Below are 18,450 nucleotides of genomic sequence, written 5' to 3' on the forward strand. Positions count from 1 at the left end.
CATCACCAATTAGGGGGGGGGGATTTCCAATATTTATTTAAATATATAAATGACTACAGTAGATTCTCTTTTTTTTTTTTTTTTAATGACTGATTTGTAGTTATATCGTAGTAGAAATATATATATATAAGTTTGTTTATTTCCTTTACTTTTTTGTTTTAATTTATTTATATATATAAAAAAAAAAAATTTAAATTTTGAAAAATTTTTCCGTAACTTTTATTTTTTTAATTAATTATAAGTACATCCATTCCTAAAAAAAAAAAAATCTCTTCTTCCTACCACAATCTTTATTATTACTATTATTATTATTATTATTCTCACCATAATCATCATCTTATAAAACACACAAACTATCCTTATTCAACTACTCAAAATGGATTTGGTCAATCACCTCACAGACAGACTTCTTTTTGCCGTCCCTAAAAGTATGCCTATATACCAATAATATATCTCTATCTATCTATCTATCTATCATCTTCATCTTCATCTTCATCTTCATTTTAATTTTCATCATTATCCTAACACTTTCCTTTCCTTTATTCAGAGGGCCGTCTCAATGAACGCGCAATCCAACTGCTCAATGGCGCTGACATTCAGTTCAAAAGATCCCACCGCCTTGATATCGCTCTTTCTACAAATATGCCCGTTGCTCTCGTCTTCTTACCAGCCGCTGATATCCCCCGTTTCGTTGCTGAAGGAAAGTGTGCCCTCGGTATCACAGGCTATGACCAAGTCTGTGAAAGTGGTATGGATTGTGATATGTTACTTGATTTAAGTTTTGGCAAGTGCAAATTACAAGTCCAGGTCCCTGAAGATGGTCCCTTTTCTGAACCTAAGCAACTCATTGGAAAATCTATCGTCACCTCCTTTACAAAGCTTACCACGGAATTCTTTGCCAAACTTGAGGCTGAACAAGCTGCTGCTGCTGCTGAAGGATCTAAAACTTCTGATGCCAATGATAACCGGATATCAACTTCAAACCTTAAAACTACCATAAAATATGTTGGCGGCTCTGTCGAAGCTGCTGTCGCTCTTGGCGTTGCAGATGCCATTGTTGATCTCGTCGAGTCAGGCGAAACCATGCGTGCTGCTGGCCTCAAGCCTATTGGTACTCTTCTCAATACTTCTGCTTGGCTTTTACAATCCAAGCATGCTTCACAAGAAGATCTTGAACGTGTTAAAATCATTCGTTCTCGTATCGAAGGTGTTCTTGCTGCTTCCCGTTACGTTCTTTGCAATTATAATGCACCAAGAAATAATCTCCCAGCACTCCTCAAAATTACTCCAGGCCGTAGAGCCCCTACCATCACCCAACTCGAGGAAGATAACTGGGTCGCTGTTTCTAGTATGGTTCTGCAAACAGATATTGCTCAAGTCATGGATAAGCTCGAGGCTAATGGAGCTGAGGATATTTTGGTCTTTAACATTTCCAATTGCAGAGTCTAAAAAAAAAAACAAAAATATACATATAAAAAAACAAAATAATAAAAAATTATAGATTCTTCTTCTTCTTCTTTTTCTTCTTTTTTCCATTTTAAATTCTAGTCTTCGTCTTATGCCGTAGACTCCACCGCCGTTTGTTGCCTTCAGGACTAGCAGACTTGGTGTCACTGGTATCGCTTGATGACCCCCGACTACGGCTGCGACTGCGGCTTCCTCCAGATGAGCGCTTTTCGCGCCAGTTGTGGAGCAGTTTTCGGTCCTTCTTTTCAATGGAACCAGTTAATTCACCTGTCGTTACAACCGTTGTTGTTGTTGTTGTTGCTGCTGCTGCTGCTGCTGCTGTTGCTCCCCTACTCATTGCTGACAGTTTATTATTATGATTACTACTGTACTTGTGTTCGTTCTCTTCAATCAACGCCAGCATCTGCGAAAGTAAGTACGTTCGCCCAGCAGAGGCAAGTAAATAAACACCCTCCATACCTAGATTCACAGGCTGTCGCGCTTCAGTCGCAGCAACAAGTCGCCGTAGCAGTAGCGCCGTAATTTCGGCAACAAGCACTCCACAGTCTGAGCCATTGACTTGTCGCGGAGTTGGCACCGCAACCGTACTTAATTTGTGCGGCCGCCGACCAGATCCAGGATTATTAGAACCAGAGCCAGAACCAGAGCCAGGACTTTTCTTTCTTGCCATAACAGCTGCCAATCTATCTGCTGTCCGCTGTGCCGCCGCAGTCACCACACCATCATGTAGTGTGTCGTAATATAAAGCCTTATGATCATGCGTCGATACTACTAACAGTGACCAATGTGTGCCGCCATAACTCGCGCTCACATCCAAGTTATCATTGATGGGTAGAAACACGAACCGGGCCTCATCAAACGCCGGCAAAGCTGAAGCTAATTCTTCTGCAGACTCCGGTGCATGTTGTAACAAATATGCAAGTGCAGGCCGTAACAGTACAACCTCATGGCGTCTCTCGCATCGTGCAAGAACTGTCGCCTCTAAATGCGCATACGCAAAAGCAAGATCAGTATCACTCAGCCACTCTCCCTCTTCTAAATTCCGCACATCTGACCAATAAAGTGTTAACCCGTCGCGCTGGGCTACTACTGGATCATAGTACTCGTCTCCGCGACTGGTTGCCTGGCTCTGGATGCTATGAATGAGTCGCCGGTACTGCGGCATCTGTTCATGAAGCCGTTTTTCGTGAGCAAATCTGTGTCGTCTATAGTGTCTTTCATGGAACGCTGGGTCTTCGTCTTCAAACCCGCATGTCAAGGGGTACAAGTCGTCTTCTGTCATTACTAGTTGATGTTCAAGTTGTGTTTTTTGTTGAGATGGTTGAAATGGTAGTTGTTGTTGTAGTTGTAGTTGTTGCTCTTGTTGTTCTTGTTGAAACTCAAGTTTGCTATTATTTTCTGGGCAAATGGCGGGGCTGTTGGAAGTTTTTATATCCACCTGCCCCGGCTGTGAAGACTCTTTGCCGTTGGTGGTACCTCCTACTCTCCCCTTTTCTCCTCCTACACATGTCTGCCCACTAAAATTGGCGCTTGCTGCCACTGCCGCTGCCGCCGCCACAGCCGCGGTGGTCACCGCCAGTTGCCCGTTACTACCCAAAACGAGTGCCGACCGACCATTTGACCCGTTCCCTGCTTTGGATGTCGTTGGTGGTAGTGGTAACATTGATGATGGTAGTAATGGTAGTGTTGGTGGTGTCGTCATTGGTGTCATAATGCTCCATTTAAGCTCAAGCCGAGGATCATGGACCCCTGAAAGTCTTTCTACTCGTCCTGCTGACACTTCTGTTGAGCCATTAAGTTTGACCACCTCGGAGAAAGTCTCACGTAGATCGTCACCACTGCTATTGATTCCACTGTCAAAGCTACTGATGCCACTGCTGTTGCTTGTTGCCAGTTGTATGGGCCCTCCATTTGTATTGTGCCGTGAAAGTGACCCCCCAGGACTTAATCTTTCACGCATCGACCCTAAAAATCGGCCGTTCCCCCGAACACCATTCTTGGGGGTCCCAGCAGACCAGGACCCTGTGGAAACTTCAGACCCTGACATAGATTTCCCTTCTGATGCTTCTCCATTTTGTCGAAACAACGACCGGTAACTGCGAGTTGTTGCTTCAATCAGAAACCGGTCGGACGACCCCACAATAGTTTCTGGTGTAATTGTTTGTATAGGAGTTGCCAATGATGATGATGGTGAAACTAATCCTTCTTCTGCTCCTATATTTCCAGCCATGCTTTCTATCCGGCTCATCCGACGACTACTGCTACTACCTCCAGATCCATAGCTACTATTCTGCATACGCCCATTACTCAAATTGTTACTCCCACGCAAGGTCGGGTCTCTCAGATTGGCCAAGTGCAATGACTCATGTAATGCCATCAAACTGGCACTAGCTGCTTGTTCTACAGAAATATCCGGCGCCCGTGGTAATGGGGGGAGTACTGGGGAAGACTCTGATGCCGGGATAACGCTTGCGTTTGAAACTAATGGCCCAGTTCCTGCTGCTGCATTATAAAAACTTCCTGCACTTGATCCTCTAGGCCGAGTGGTTTGTAATGGGCTTGTTTTCTGTTTATTCTGATTCTCACCATTTTCTTCCTTTTCAGGATCCGACGTTGAACTCTCGTCTGAATGCTGACTTTGCAATCCCTTTTCCATCACCACATATTCTTCTTCGCCCACGTCACCAAACGGCGATTGCGTTTCATTTGAGTCGATGTTTTGCTGATCACTCGAGCCTTTTGTGCTGACTATTGTTGTTGACAAATCTGTCTCAGCCACCAAATTCGTCAGCTCCGAACTTGAACTTGAACTTGAACTTGAACTTTCTTGAGACGACATGTTGCTTTGATTACTTGCATTTTCTTCTTTCCCTCGAGACCACCGCTTGTTCCCTCGTTTTGTTCCTCGTAGACTTCGTATTGATATACTGGTTCTAATCCCATCATATTGTTGTTGTTGCTGGTTAGTCGGTGCACTAATGTTTTCTTTACTTTGGAAATGACGAGGGATTTGGCCAAAGACTTTAGTCAAATGGCCCATTTTTATGAAAATTTGAAAAAAAAAAAAAAAATTCGAAGTTTAAAGAAAGAGAAAAAAAAAAGACTAGAATAATAATAATAAAAATAATTTTTATCAAAATAATTTTTTATATAGTATTTAGCACTAATAATAAATGAATACGTGATTATTTTTTTTATTCTAATTCATCTTTATTCATTTAATTTTTTTATTTTTTATTTATTATTTTATTTTAATTTTTTACTTTTTTATAGCAAAAACCTTTCCCAATTGACTCACATACTTTTGAACCTTGAAACTCTTGTCTCAGGCTCGTTGCTTCAAAAGGAGATCCTCATGTGCAAGTTGTTTATATATTGCATTTTTTTTTTTTTTTTTTTAGATTTCATTCAATCCAAATTCTTCTTCCCAAATCAAGTAATTACCATGCCCTGTGCGGCGTATTTCCAAAGTCTCTAACTGACATTTTCCATTTCTTTTTTTTTTTTTTTTTTTGACATTTATTATGCTGAAAATGAAAAAAAAAAAAATTATTATCAACTTCAAAGCAATCAATCAATCAATAAATCATCTTAAGCAAACCTTATGTATAGCCTTATTTCTGTAAAACCGCCCAGGCCTGTAATGATGCAAGGCTTCGCTCCGCACTCTGGCTAGCCACTACATTCAATCGTGCCATCTCGGCCAGCCATCCATCTTCCTTAGTCTTCATTTTATCCTTAGTCCTTTCAAACCATTCTTCAAATTGTTCCGTATCTTTCAGCATCCTCATCTCCACAAACTCCATCTTTCGAACTACTTGCTTTGTCAAGTGCCCCAAAAGCTCATGAAATGTTTCCCTCTGCCCAGTCACAGTCTCCAAAAACCTATCCTTTTGAGCCTGATACGTGTCTGGTGCACTTTCCCATGGCGACGTTGTAGTAAATACTCGTGGGTTGTTTAAGGTAGGAGATCCAGAAGTGGTGCTATTATTAGCACCAATTCCATTACTTGGGGCTGCACCAACAAAGCATGACGACGAGAAACCGCCCTTTAAATCCTTGGTGGTCCTTTTAAGAGGAGCTGTTGTTGTCTCCGTGGCAAGTATTCTTGCAACTTTAAGTGGAGTACCAAAGCTTAAGCTTTTTTCCTTGGCTGCCATCTCACTTTTGAGCGAATTAAGTCCTGCCCCAGATGAAGAGGATATTGAATCCTTTTCTGTTTTGGTAACTTTACCGCTTGTCGCAATATTCCGTGGGGTGGAAAATGCCACTGGACCTCGCATGGGTTTTGTGGAATCTTTTCCTGCTACCTTGACTGGTGTGTCGAACGTGCCATTGAAATCATTGCTTTTCGCAACAAAAGAAGTTCCATGATCTTTTAAAATGCTCGACACTCCAGTAAACTCATTGCTAGACTCTTCCTCTTTGACTTGTTCTACTCTTGTCTCATGCACATTTTGAGTTTCCTTGCAAGGTTTATTCAAGGTAGCCAACACCTCCGACACAACAGTAGCAATTGAGGGTCCGTCAGACTCGCGATGACCCAAATTCTCAAGTACCTTGGATACAACTGACGCTACTGAATTGGTGCTTATTGGGGCCAGAAAATCAACAGGAGGTGAAACAACTTCAGAAATAGGTTTATTAGACAATTCTTCGACATGATCTCCATGATCCATGTCACCACTGTCTTCTCCTTGCTTTTCAACCTTTAGTCGTTTCTTTTCTTCTTTTTCCAAGACTTGCTTTTGTTTGCGCTTCTTTTCAAGAACTTCCTGCTTTTGTTTTTTTAAAACATCCTTCTTACTCTTCTCCAATGCCTCTTGCTTGCGCTTTTGTTCCTCCCTTTTCAATGCCTCTTCTCGTTTCTTTTCTTTTTCCAAAGCTTCCTGCTGACGCTTTTTTTCCAAAGCTTCTTCTTCTTCTTCTTTGCGTTTTTCTTCCAAAGCCTTTTGCTCAAGCTTTTTCAGTTCTTTCTTTTTTTTCAATTCATCTTCTTCTTCTTCCCGCTTTTTCTTCAACTCCTCCTCCTCACGCCTCTTCAACAACCTCTCTTCTCGCTTCTTCTTCAATTCCTCTTCTTTACGCTTCTTTTCCTGCAATACCTCTTCTCTTTTACGCTTTTTCTCTTCCTCTTCATTCTTCAATCGACGCGCCCGCCGGTCAGCTCGAAGACCACGCCGTGTTGGTTGGTCCGATTCATATTCTTCTCTCTCTCTCTCATCCTCCTCCTTCTTTGAATCACCAGGAGGTTCTAGAGCTTCTTTAGGGTTTAGGGTTTTGTTTTGTGTTTTGTTTACGTCTCCTGCAATTTCTTCAGGTTTAATTAGCCCTCCCAAGAGGTTTTGGACAGACTTTTCCTTCTCGTCAGGCTTTTCATGCTCCAAAGACTGTTGAATAGACTCCTCCTCTAAATTTTGTTTGTTTCCGTTGTCGTCACCTATATTATTTTCCTTCTCCTTTTCCACGGCTCTCTCGCTCGCCTTCTCCGCATTTACTTTTTTCCCCCGTACCGATTTACCCTTGGGTTGTCTTGCTTTGGGAGATTCCTTTGCTTTACCTTTGATCACCGCCTTTTTGGCACTCTTTTTTAATTGAATAGACTCTTTAGGTGTTTGGGCAACAACTGGTGGTACTGGTGAAACATTTTTGCTGGCAATTGCAGTGTCCTTTTTAGACTGTGTTGGAGGGTCCCAAAACTCGTCCTCGTCACTTTTATACCCTTTAGCTTTCCCCTTGACCCCCAAGGTGGGGACCGAGACTGCCATTTTTTTTACACTTTGTTGTTTTTCAGTAACAACATTAGAGACAATTGGGGTAATGGGCACATTATTTAAAACCTTTTGTATCTTGGCAGGAGTAAACGAGCTTTGATCAACAGAATTTGGTGTTTTATGAGTGACTTGTGACTTGAAATTTTCTGTAACTGGCTGATCTTTCGGATTAATTTTTTGTGAATCAGCCATGGGGAGAAACTTCACAATAGACCCAGCTCGAATTGGCGGTGGCAGCTGGGTACCTTGTACCTTTGTTGTAGGAGCCCGCGGGATGGCCGGACAAGACTTTTCATTTAGGGAAATGATTGAATCTCCCTGAGACATTTTCCTGCGAGCAGGTAAAGGTGATTGTTGGAAGTATATGCTGCTACTTTCTGAGCTAGAGGGGAAAGTATCCTCGTTTTTGTTTCGAGTTGTTGAGGGAGAAGAAACATTAATACTTGTATCCACTACAGACATTTTGAGTATATTGACGCCAGATATTTCCGGAGTGTTCCAACCTTTTTCTTTTATGAAACCCATGACTTGAGCAAAGAATTGTTTTTCTGATTTTTCATCTTCAAACTCCAAGGTAAGAGAGGCTGAGTTCCAAGTTCTATTGTCCAAAGCAAATAAAACCTGAGACTGTGTAGATGAGAAGATGTACTGCATTGATTTTGTGCTTTTTTTGGTAGTACGAACAAGGTGCTTAAACGAAAACTCTAACAATTCAATTTCAAGATTGGTGTGGCTTTTGGGTTTCATCAAAAGAAGACTGGAACTAGAGACCTGAGCCATTATGGGGGCATTGCTAAGAGGCGAAAGCAATTCCATTTTGGCAATAGGGAAAACATTTGTGCGAGGTCTGGAGGAGGGGGGATTAGAAAATTAATACCAAAAATATTAAGATATACTTACTGATTACTAAGAAACTTGTCGACCTTTTTCAAGTACTCGAAATAGGATGTGTCAACGGAGAGGGTACTGGGGAGAGAAGTCCAAAGTTCTTCAGGACTTTCTGGCCACAAAACAGAAACAAAGGGAGGCCCACGGGTATAGACTCTTGCTGGGACACAATTGTTGATGAGCTCTATGAAATAGCATTGGAGCACGAGATCGTAGCTTTTGGTAATGATGTCACCGAACTTGTAAAATGTATTTTTGAGAAGGATTTTTGCGGCTTCGTGACGGTGGTTGGAAAAACGGGTGACAAGGGCGGCGCAGAGTTTAGCCATTCGCCATGCGTTTTCATCGACTTTGGCAAGACGGGTCAGAAGCATGCTTGTTAGGGAAACATCAGAAAGTTCAGGGATATGTGTTGCATATTCCTTAAGGAGGATTAGAAGAGGATTTGAGGAATAAGATGGTAAGAGATTGACATACTGAGAGAATGATGAATGCACGAGGGTTGGTTCCGTAGAAACAGCATAGCTTTCCAATGAGGTTCAATGCACGGTCATCGTAGAGTGTAGTAACGGTTAGGGCATTGATAGTTTTATCTACAAGGTCGTCTGCAGCAGTACCATTCTATTTGGATGTTAGCTGAAACATTAAATGTTTTTTGAGGGAACGTACCACTTCTTCAAACTCTTGCTCACTGATTGTTCTCAAAAGAAAGGTTTCAAGGAGATCCCAGTGGATTGACGAGAGGCTGCGACGTTAGATGTTTTACAAGGAGAAATGAATAGAATGAGCGTACTTTTCTCTAGTAGTAAGTGCTTTATACAAATCTTCAAAAGCTGTTACAAATTGCTGATTCATTTTGAGTTGGTTGTAGAAGAAGAAAAAAAAAAAAAAAAAAAAAAGATGATGGGGATTCAAAAACATTTAAAGGTTTATAGAAATGAGTTTTTTGACAAGTGATGAAAAAATTAACAAATGCATTTTAAAGAAAAACTTCCTATCTAAATATAAATAATAAAAAATAAAAAAAAACATGGTAAAAAAAGTCTATTCACAAACATAAAAATGATTTTTTTTTTTTTTTGTAATAATGAAATCATTGCTCCGAAGAGATGAATGGTTTGAATGCAAAAGTCAACAGAATCAAAATGTCATACAACACCTTGAGAGATCCGGCAAGCACGAAGCAGATCCACTGCTTGTTTTCGTGAGCCAGAAATCCTGCAATGGAGGGGCCAAAGATCTGGGAGCACGTCTTGACGACATTAACCCAAGCCATGACTGCGGTACGCTCTGATGACAGAACGACCATTGAGAGAAAGGCCTGTTTAGGAGCCACGTCCATTTGGCAAGTGCATGAGCGAAGAACCAGCAGGATAAAAAAGGCAGAAAATGAAGCGGGCATTGGTAAGAAGATGAGAATAGCGGAGGAGGGGAAATGGGTAAGAGCCATGGTGAGGACCGGTCCCAGACGTTTTGCTAGGGAGGAAGACACCAGCATTGCGAGAGATGCAATGATACCAGTGACGAAGAAGGTAGAGCCCAGGACTGTGGGGTTGATGTTAAATTTTTTCGTCATGTAGTACGAGACCCATGTTGACTTTATGAGAGAAGATGCAAACGAGTCGAGAGCAAAGAGCAGCGAAAGTTTGACGACGATATTTGTTGAAGCTGCTGAGAGCTCTGGGAGGATGGAAAACTTGCGTCGTGGGGTGATGGGGGTGAGAGAAGCTTCTTGATCGATTGGGGTTTGTGGTGGGCTGAGTAACGAGGTAGTTTCCGAAGGTGGGGTGGAAGTGTGTTCTATTTTTTTATTATTGATTGAAGATGATGAGGTTGACGAAAGCTCATAGAGTGGAGCCTCGACTTTATGGGAAAGACTGAGAGAAAGTAAGAGCTTAAGGCCACCAAAGATGGCAAAAATGAAAAAGATGGATTTATAAGCTTCTAGGGAGGAAAGACCGATTCGTGGAGCCGTCAAGGCATTGATGAGCCATCCTCCGGATATGTGACCACATGCGAGTGCGAGAGCGGATCCGAGGGAGTACCAGGCATAAATATCATTACGGTACTGGGGGGCGACCAAATGGGCGAGAGTAGATTCCTCGACAGTTTGGAAAGGTCCAATATCTGATCCTGAGGGGGAAATGACACCTATGACGGCAGCTAGTAGGAGGATATAAAAGTTATTTGAGACGGCAAAGACGACACCGGATGCTAGCATCATTAGGGCGCCTATGCAAAGGACCCTGCGGCGGCCGATGCGGTCTGCGTTGAGAGTTAAAAAGTAAGAGATGATGACATCGCCTATAAGGGTACTACTCATGAAGAGTCCTGACAGGCTTTCAGAGTAGCCATGGGCGTTAAAGAACTGGACTAGGAAGATGGAAGATTGACCAAACGCTACCATGCGGACAAACTTGATGAGGATGAGGAGACGCACGTCACGGGCAGAGCTTAGAAGTGAGTGAAGGCCGAGTTCATTTGCAATGTGACGGCAGAGAGATGTTATATGAGTTCTCATATTTATTGTGGGATGAGATGATGAAGATGATGATGTGTGTGTATGTGTGTGAAAAGGGAGAAATGGGAATGAAAGGATATGATTGGGAGATGGAAAAGATGATATCAAGATAATCGTGTGATGGTGGAAATGAGTCAGATGGGGGAGGGAGAGAGAAGACTTATATATTAAAAAAAAAAAATTTAATCTGATAAAAAAAAAAAAAGGAAAAAAAAGGAAAAAAAAGGAAACCGAACGGAAAATGCCTTTTTTTTATATACATATATATATTTAAATAGTGCAAAAGAACACAAAATATACAGTAGTGAAAAGTTTTATGCGGGATCTTTTAATAATAATAAAAATAAAAATAATCAGATGGCTTATCGTTTGTAGACACAAAAGAATCAGAACAAAGCCCACTGAAAGGTGACTATTAAAATATTATTATTATTATTATTATTATTATGAGTTTACTGTATGCCGGGAATAATATTTATTTTATTTATATTTTTAATTATTTGTTAAAGTTGTTAAATTTTTGAAAATAATGACAATGATAATAATAATAATAACAATAATAATAATAATAAAAAAATATAAATTTATTTCTCTTCAAAAGCCATTTTTTACAAGCCTTCAATGCCCGTACGGATGTCCGGACATAATAATAATCTGAATTGAATTGAATTGAATGGAAATAATATATAGATATTTTTTGTTGTTGCAATTTATGTATTTTCAAAAAAAAAAAAATTGTTTTAGAACGCCGCATGAAAGAAAGAAAGAAATAGAGAGAAATAAAAAAAGCTTGTGACCTGAGCAGTTTTTTTTTTTTTTTTTTTTTTTTAATTAAACTTACTGATGATGATGATGAGAAGGTATTAATTTAATAAATAAATAAATAAATAAATAAACTGCTGATTATGATGAAAATGATAAAATTAATTTTATTTAATTTTATTTTCAACAGTTTCTAAAACTGCTAAGGTCTTTTTCATTTTTTTTTTCATTTTTTTTTCATTTTATATATTTTTTTCTCATTCTCAGCATCTTTATTTTGACTTTAAAATAAAATACTTTTTTTTTTTTTACTTTCTTACTTTCTTACTTACTTTCTTTCTTTTTTTCTTTTTTTCTTTTTTTTTTTTTCAAAGTACGACTTTCAAAGCAATAATTAAAGTCATAATTATAATAATAATAATAATAATAAAATAAAAAAGAAGCTTACATTGTCACTAAAAGGCAGCTCAAGGCGAAAACTACAAAATAATTATGAGAAAATAAAAAATAAAATAAGGACTTTTTTTTTTTACTCATGAGTTAAATATTTATATTATAATATAAATAATTAAATAATAATAATATTATTATTAAACAAACAAAAGTTACGTTATTATTATTATTATTATTACTTACTAACTTACTTACTTACTTATTAATACAGCTTATAAGGAAAAGTCTCGTGCGCACTGATTACAAGCTACATTTACATAAGAACCTTGCTGTTTAATCAATAATAACAGCAATCATTAAAGAAATCGTCGGTTAGTTTAAGTAAAGATCGAAATAGATGCTAGATGAGTTTAACAGTATATATGATGATGATGATGATAATGGAAGAAAATTAAAAAGATTATTTTATATTATCATGATAATAATAATAATAAAAATAATAATAATAATAAAAATAATAAATTTAAATTTAAATTTAAATTTAAAGTTAATGTCAAACAGTTTAATAAAAATGATGTAGATGGGGGAAGTATTTATGATTCAAAGAAAATATTGATTAAATTTTAATACTGCGGATCGAATAAAAAAATAAAAAATAAAATAAAGAGAGAAAGATTATCTCTATTTTATATATATATATATATATATTTATATATTTATATATTTATATATTTATATATTTATCTATTTATCTATTTATCCCAAAAATAAACCATTAATAGTTGAAAAAATAATATTAAAAAAAAATAAAAATAAAGCTTTTGACATGTAAAAAAAAAAAAAATGGACTTTAAAACCAGCCATTTCAATAAAACCTTTTCCTCTATCTCATTTTATTTTTATTTTTTTAAAAAAATTTTTTTTCTTTAAAATAAACGCATATGCATTCAATTTAACTCTCACAAATTATCATGTCTTGTTCTTTATAAGATTTACTCAAAGTCCTTTTCGTAACGCGCTAAACACATTTTCTTTTTAAAATCCCAGTAATTATCGGTGCACAATGTTTAAGACAATGCTGGTAAGACTTGTAAGAAGAAGAAAAAGAAAAAGAAAAAGAAAAAGGAATAACAATTTTTTTTTTCATTTCAAGAAAGACCCCCCAGCTTTTAAAAGAAAATATAGATATATATATTTCAGTACAACTCTTAAAAAGGGGTACGTGCGGCGCAGGCGTTTAAAAGGAGAGGAAAACCCTCTTTTAAAAATAATAAATAATAAAAAATAAAAATAAAATAAAATTCAACGGAATGTAAAGCGTGTTTTGTACGTGGTATATATAGAAGAATGAAAAAAAGACCCGATAGAAAACAAAAATAAATCCATCAATTGGGTATTTAAAATAGAAGAGAAGAGAAGAGAAGAGAAAAGAGAAAAAAAAAACAGATAAAAAATAATAATAATAGCAACTTGATAACAACAATGTGGATAGAGAATGGATATTACTTTAGAAGAAAAAAAAAGGTAAAAAAGGTAAAAAAAAAGGAAAAAAAAAAGACTGGGTAGAGATTGATACGGTATACCGTATATATATATATATATATATAATATAAAATGACCGTTGAAGATGTATTAAAAGAAAGAGACAAGAAAATATATATATATATCATAGGAGAAAAAACTTGAAATTCTTAACTCTTGAATTATTCGCGTAGTATTTTTTTTTTTTTTTTTTTTTTTTTTGAAAGTTAAAATCAATGATATTTGTTTGATACATTCCAATCATTTAACATGTACAAAAGAGAGAAAAGAAATTCTTTGAATATATCCGGATATTATATTTCATATTTGTATATCATAATTAAAAAAAAAAGGAGTTAGTTTCCTAGCTTCTACATAGTTAAAGAGCAGATGTTTATATATTGAAAGTTAATTCATAAGTCAGAGAATATATAAATATATAAATATATAAATATATAAATATATAAATATATAAATATATAATTTTTTTTTTTTTTTTGGTTTTAAAATTATCTTTCTCATCCTCCCTCCCCTCCTCCTCCAAATACGGGTTGCGGCTTAAATCTTCAATTTGTATGTGTGGGGAGAAAAAAAGTAAACAACAAAAATAATAAAAAAAAAAAAAAAATAAAAATAAAAAACTGGCCATTTAACAACAGCCAAATATTTGAACTAATAAACTATGGTGAAATAATTAATTAAAAGTTTGAAATAGTTTTTAAGGGTAGTAAAAGAAGAAAAAAAAAGAAAAATCTCTTGCAAATATTTAAATTCATATTGACTATATAATAACAATTCTTAATTAAAAGATTTTTTTTTGTTTAAAATTTCTTCTTCTTCTTCTTCTATTAAGATCTTAAATCTCATCATAAAATACACAATCTTCAAGCAGTAAAGAAATGTCAATTAATAACAATGGTATTAATATTCAAATGAATTTAATCACTTTATTAGTCTTAAATAAATAAATAAATAAATGCAAATAGAAGTTATTACTCTAAATGGGAAATAGTAAACAATTGACTTAGTCTTAATTTTAATTTTAAGTAGTAAAAAAAAAAAAACAATAGCGCAATTGTTTCTTTAGTTAAAACCTTCTCACCCCTGAAAAAAAAAAAAAATTAATCTTCACTTTATTCCTCTCCCCCCCCCTTATTTTAGTCTTCTTCTAATTAGGCAACTAATCTCTTCTATTTCTATCCTATTACTTGTTTCTGTTCCTATATTGTCTATATACTTTATTTAATTAATTAAAAGAAACACCTTATTTATTCATTTATTTTTATTTTCTTCTTCTTCTTCTTCATCACCACGAAAAGGCCTCTTCAAAGTAATCAACTCGACCCTCAGAATCTAGCAAATGTTCCACAATCGAGGCCCGAATACTATCCACAAGCCCAGGTGGTCCACACGACATTACTGCCAGCGGGTTTCCAATGCCTTTATATTCTTGACTTTTCTTATCCAAAGATCCATGGAAATCCCCCGACTCTAAACAATCACCATCATCTTTACTACACTTACGCCTCCCTACATTTTCTTTCAAACTTCTTGCAATCTCACGCCTCACATCGGGCTTACCATAAATCACACGGACCCCGGGCGTCACAGTAGTAGTCCCAATCATTACATTAGTTTTACCATACGCACCCCATCCAACCGCGTTAGCTCCACCTCGGCTCATATTCGTAAACTCGTTGTAGCTTGACTTCTCGTACCCGCACTGTGCCTCTTTGGGTAGTGTCCCTAAGTTAAATAACTCAGAGGAAAGCGACTCATCTGATTGAGCAAAGCGGTGCATTGCGTATGGAGTGGTTGGTGTTTTGGGAACAGCCACTGAAAAAAACTGAGAATCTTTTTCTTTTTCTTTTTCTTTTTCTTCATTTTCTTCTTGTAACTGCATCATACTAAAACGCTGGTATTCTCCCATGTCCAGGGTTGGCGTGAGTGGAACTGCATATGAGTCTGGACATTGCTGTGAACTTTTGATTTGTAAATGAAGGGCCGCTGCTAGTGATGAGGTCGAGGAATCTGTTGTGATAGAGTGAATACATGTTTGTCTATATTGTTGATGATACTCTCCACCGCCTAATTCCAACTCGTCTAGCTCTTCCAGGCTTAGCGTTGCTTGACTATCGTCGCGCTGCATTCTTGACTCAGTCAGCGTCTCGCAGGGATCCAAATCCGGGAAACTAGGAAGTTGTTGGTCTTCTACAGCTAAATTGGTCTGCGAGGCTGACCGACTAGTCGAGTCTGTGACATAAACTTGAATGTCAAACCAGTTTCTTCCATTTGTTGCAAGCTCTGCCAGTTCCTCTCCAAACCATTCTAAAGAACTCGTACTACGCACTATCCACATAACCACCACGCGTTGATGTTTACTACTCCCACGCTGTTTTAAATGCTGCGCGTATGAGTAAACCGCTGTGATACCTAGTCCACCAGCCACAAAAATAACAGTATCATAATTCTCGACTTTTTGTGGAACCCCATATGGACCTTGAATTAGAACCCGTAGTGGTCCATTTTTGTTTGGGCGCTGGGCCAAGTGCTCTGCTATTGTTTTGGTGGCTCCATTTTGTGCCTGCACGCAAAACTGCAGGGTTGGTGATGATGATGATGATGATGCATCGTGGGGGCCTGCATAGACTGACAACGGATGAGCCTGCCAAAACAAACTGGGCCTAAGAAACCTAATATAACAATACTGACCGGGCTCGACAGTCCAGCGGCCCGAGTATTGGACCGTGAGACGAAATACCTTGTCGTCATAGACTTCTGCGTAGGCGGAGCATATGACTCCAGAAACAGTTGTTTTGAAGACACGAGCAAGTCTTTCTGAAAAGTAAATTGCAAGGGCTGCGTAGACCCAGGGCATCCAGCCAAAGTCCCAGCAGTGACGGAAGATGCCCGCCATAAAGGCAAGAAAAAAGATTTTGTGAATTACCAGAAAGGTTTCGTAAAAATGCTCTCGAAATTTGTTAATGGCCACAAGTGCCATGATTACCCCAGAGTAAGTGGCCAAGTTGCCGAACCGCCAATTGATAATTTCCTCCCAGCGATAAACCCATGTGCACCCAGATACGGCAATGGTCATGAAACAGGCTGAGTGGAGAAGAACGTTGATCATCATGACGCGGGCTGTCCAGCGGTGGTAGATTTGGAAGGTGTCGTAGGGCCAGCCAGTGAGCCAGATGAGGGGAGAGTTGCGTGCAGCAAAGGCAATGACGAGTGGGAGCTGGGTAAAAGCTATGATACCTGAGCGGGATCCGAGGTATTTGAGAAGCTGGTATTTTGTGCCTGGGGTGATGGGGTTGCCTTGGTAAATGTCGTAATGGATGGTAAGAAAGACCGCTGTGAGAGCTAGGTATCCGAGCAAGATTAGGGATTGGCCTCGAGTAGGTGCACATAGATAGAAGGAAAGAAGAAGCTTAACTGGTCTTGAGCGGTTGCGTTTAAAAGTAGCTGGAAGAATGAGGTATTTGCGAATAATGTTGACCTGTTTGTTATTGGCAAAAAGGATTTCTGGGTAGACTTGTTGGATAAACCGGTGGATTGCTGCAATGACAATAATAGCCCCCCAGTAGGCCAACAAGAGTGAGCCGTAGATAGAGCCCAGACGGTACTGGGTTTTGGCAATAGCTGCAGCATTGTACTGTTTGTCAAAGGCAGTGTTGTTTATAGAAACCGGGATGTCCAAGAGGGTTTCAGAATTGATTAGGGCTTGAGTGAGAAAGGTTGTAGATGTAGGAGTTTGAGTGGAAGTTAGGAATGATAGGTAATTGTTATATTCTTGGGAAGCCATGTATGATGAGGCATTGTAGTAGAGGTCTTCAAACTGGCCAAGGGAGTAGGAGGTATCTGCATTGTAGAAGCATTGTCTGTAAAGAAAGAGGTAAGCTGTGTTAATTTGAGAGAGATTTTGGATACGGGAGCGGATGCAGTAGGCATAAGTTTGTAGGAAAGGTAAAGATTGGCAGAGACACTTGTGAGCTGAAGTTGGATCGACTTGGAGAGTTGTTGATGAAGATGATGATAAAGACTGGGAATTTGGTGGAAGTGAGTCTGGGGATGGACATCCAAAGTTGAGGGCTGAGGAAGCTGACCAACAAGCTAGGCCAAAGTCACTACAGACGCCTACTTTTTGTGCGTAGGAGGGGTATAGAAGGAAGAAAAGAAGGGAAAGTAGCTTAGTGAAGGGTATTTTAGACATTAGAAGGTTGCTATAGTATGGAAAGTAGATGAATATGAAGATGAAGATTAGGAATAATGGGAATAAGAAGACTTTTTATGTGAGAAGATGGTGGGTAAGATTGGACATATAGTGAATGATGTTGTTATTTTTATTACTGTTTTTAATATTGTTGTTGTTGTTGTTGTTGTTATTATTATTATTGAGGATTTTGAGGGGATGATCTCCTTGCCATGACAGGTCTTGTGTTTATGTGGAGACAATGGTGAAACAAACAAAGAGAGGGGTATGTTTGTTCAAAGCAACAAGGAGCACCAAGAAGGTCATTGTAGATAGATAGATAGATATATATACAGATATTTGGAAACAGGATTTCTTTTTTTTAAAAAAAAAAAGATCCTTAACTATTTTTTTTGTGTGATAATAATATTTGATGTTTGTAGATGATAGACAAAATAAAAAAAAATAACAAATTGTTATTCAAACTTGTTTAAAATCAAATCAATGATGGAATTTTTATTTTTTATTTTTTTTTTTTTGGTATATATAAATATCTTTGAAAATGAAAAAAAAAGAAAAAACAAACTACAGCCGTACGGGTCACGCGGGTCCTGTAGGGGTATTGCTTACATAAATAGATATATATATATTTCTAGCATATGTGTGTGTGTTTGTAATTATAATTAGCCGTGCAACTATTTTTTTTTTTTTCTCTCTCTTTACTATTTTGTAGTTGCTGTTGACAACCTGCAACAAAACGCGTTGATTTTTTTTTTTATTTAAAATTTTTTTTATTTATTTATTTAATAACGCACATTTATTGAAAAAAAAATTTAAATAAAAAAATTTAAATAAAAAAAAAAAAAACCCTTTGAGACTTGGACGTTAATAAAATCTCCTTGTTTTGCTTTTATTTCAATCTTCATTTATCT

The 18,450-nt window shown here is 37.7% G+C and overlaps 5 protein-coding genes across 5 annotated transcripts; 1 reads left to right on the forward strand and 4 right to left on the reverse strand.

Moving 5' to 3' along the window:
• Nucleotides 1-376: 376 nt before the first annotated feature.
• Nucleotides 377-1,449, forward strand: SAPINGB_P004060 (uncharacterized protein; the record flags this gene model as incomplete). The annotated part of the gene is made up of 2 exons (XM_031998775.1): nt 377-428; nt 548-1,449. 2 exons carry the CDS (start codon nt 377-379, stop codon nt 1,447-1,449), a joined length of 954 nt encoding a protein of 317 aa, XP_031854666.1.
• Nucleotides 1,450-1,537: 88 nt separating this feature from the next.
• On the reverse strand, nt 1,538-4,507 carry SAPINGB_P004061 (uncharacterized protein; the record flags this gene model as incomplete). The annotated part of the gene is made up of 1 exon (XM_031998776.1): nt 1,538-4,507. One exon carries the CDS (start codon nt 4,505-4,507, stop codon nt 1,538-1,540), a length of 2,970 nt encoding a protein of 989 aa, XP_031854667.1.
• Nucleotides 4,508-5,081: 574 nt separating this feature from the next.
• On the reverse strand, nt 5,082-8,984 carry SAPINGB_P004062 (uncharacterized protein; the record flags this gene model as incomplete). Its single annotated transcript, XM_031998777.1, has 5 exons — nt 5,082-8,088; nt 8,142-8,551; nt 8,607-8,750; nt 8,799-8,874; nt 8,923-8,984. The coding sequence occupies 5 exons, from the start codon at nt 8,982-8,984 to the stop codon at nt 5,082-5,084; spliced, it is 3,699 nt and encodes a 1,232-aa protein (XP_031854668.1).
• Nucleotides 8,985-9,222: 238 nt separating this feature from the next.
• On the reverse strand, nt 9,223-10,650 carry SAPINGB_P004063 (uncharacterized protein; the record flags this gene model as incomplete). The annotated part of the gene is made up of 1 exon (XM_031998778.1): nt 9,223-10,650. The coding sequence occupies one exon, from the start codon at nt 10,648-10,650 to the stop codon at nt 9,223-9,225; it is 1,428 nt and encodes a 475-aa protein (XP_031854669.1).
• Nucleotides 10,651-14,632: 3,982 nt separating this feature from the next.
• On the reverse strand, nt 14,633-17,539 carry SAPINGB_P004064 (uncharacterized protein; the record flags this gene model as incomplete). The annotated part of the gene is made up of 1 exon (XM_031998779.1): nt 14,633-17,539. One exon carries the CDS (start codon nt 17,537-17,539, stop codon nt 14,633-14,635), a length of 2,907 nt encoding a protein of 968 aa, XP_031854670.1.
• Nucleotides 17,540-18,450: the final 911 nt, after the last annotated feature.

This window comes from Magnusiomyces paraingens (genome assembly GCF_902498895.1).
Source record: "Magnusiomyces paraingens strain CBS 517.90 genome assembly, contig: contig3, whole genome shotgun sequence".
Taxonomy (NCBI): domain Eukaryota; kingdom Fungi; phylum Ascomycota; class Dipodascomycetes; order Dipodascales; family Dipodascaceae; genus Magnusiomyces; species Magnusiomyces paraingens.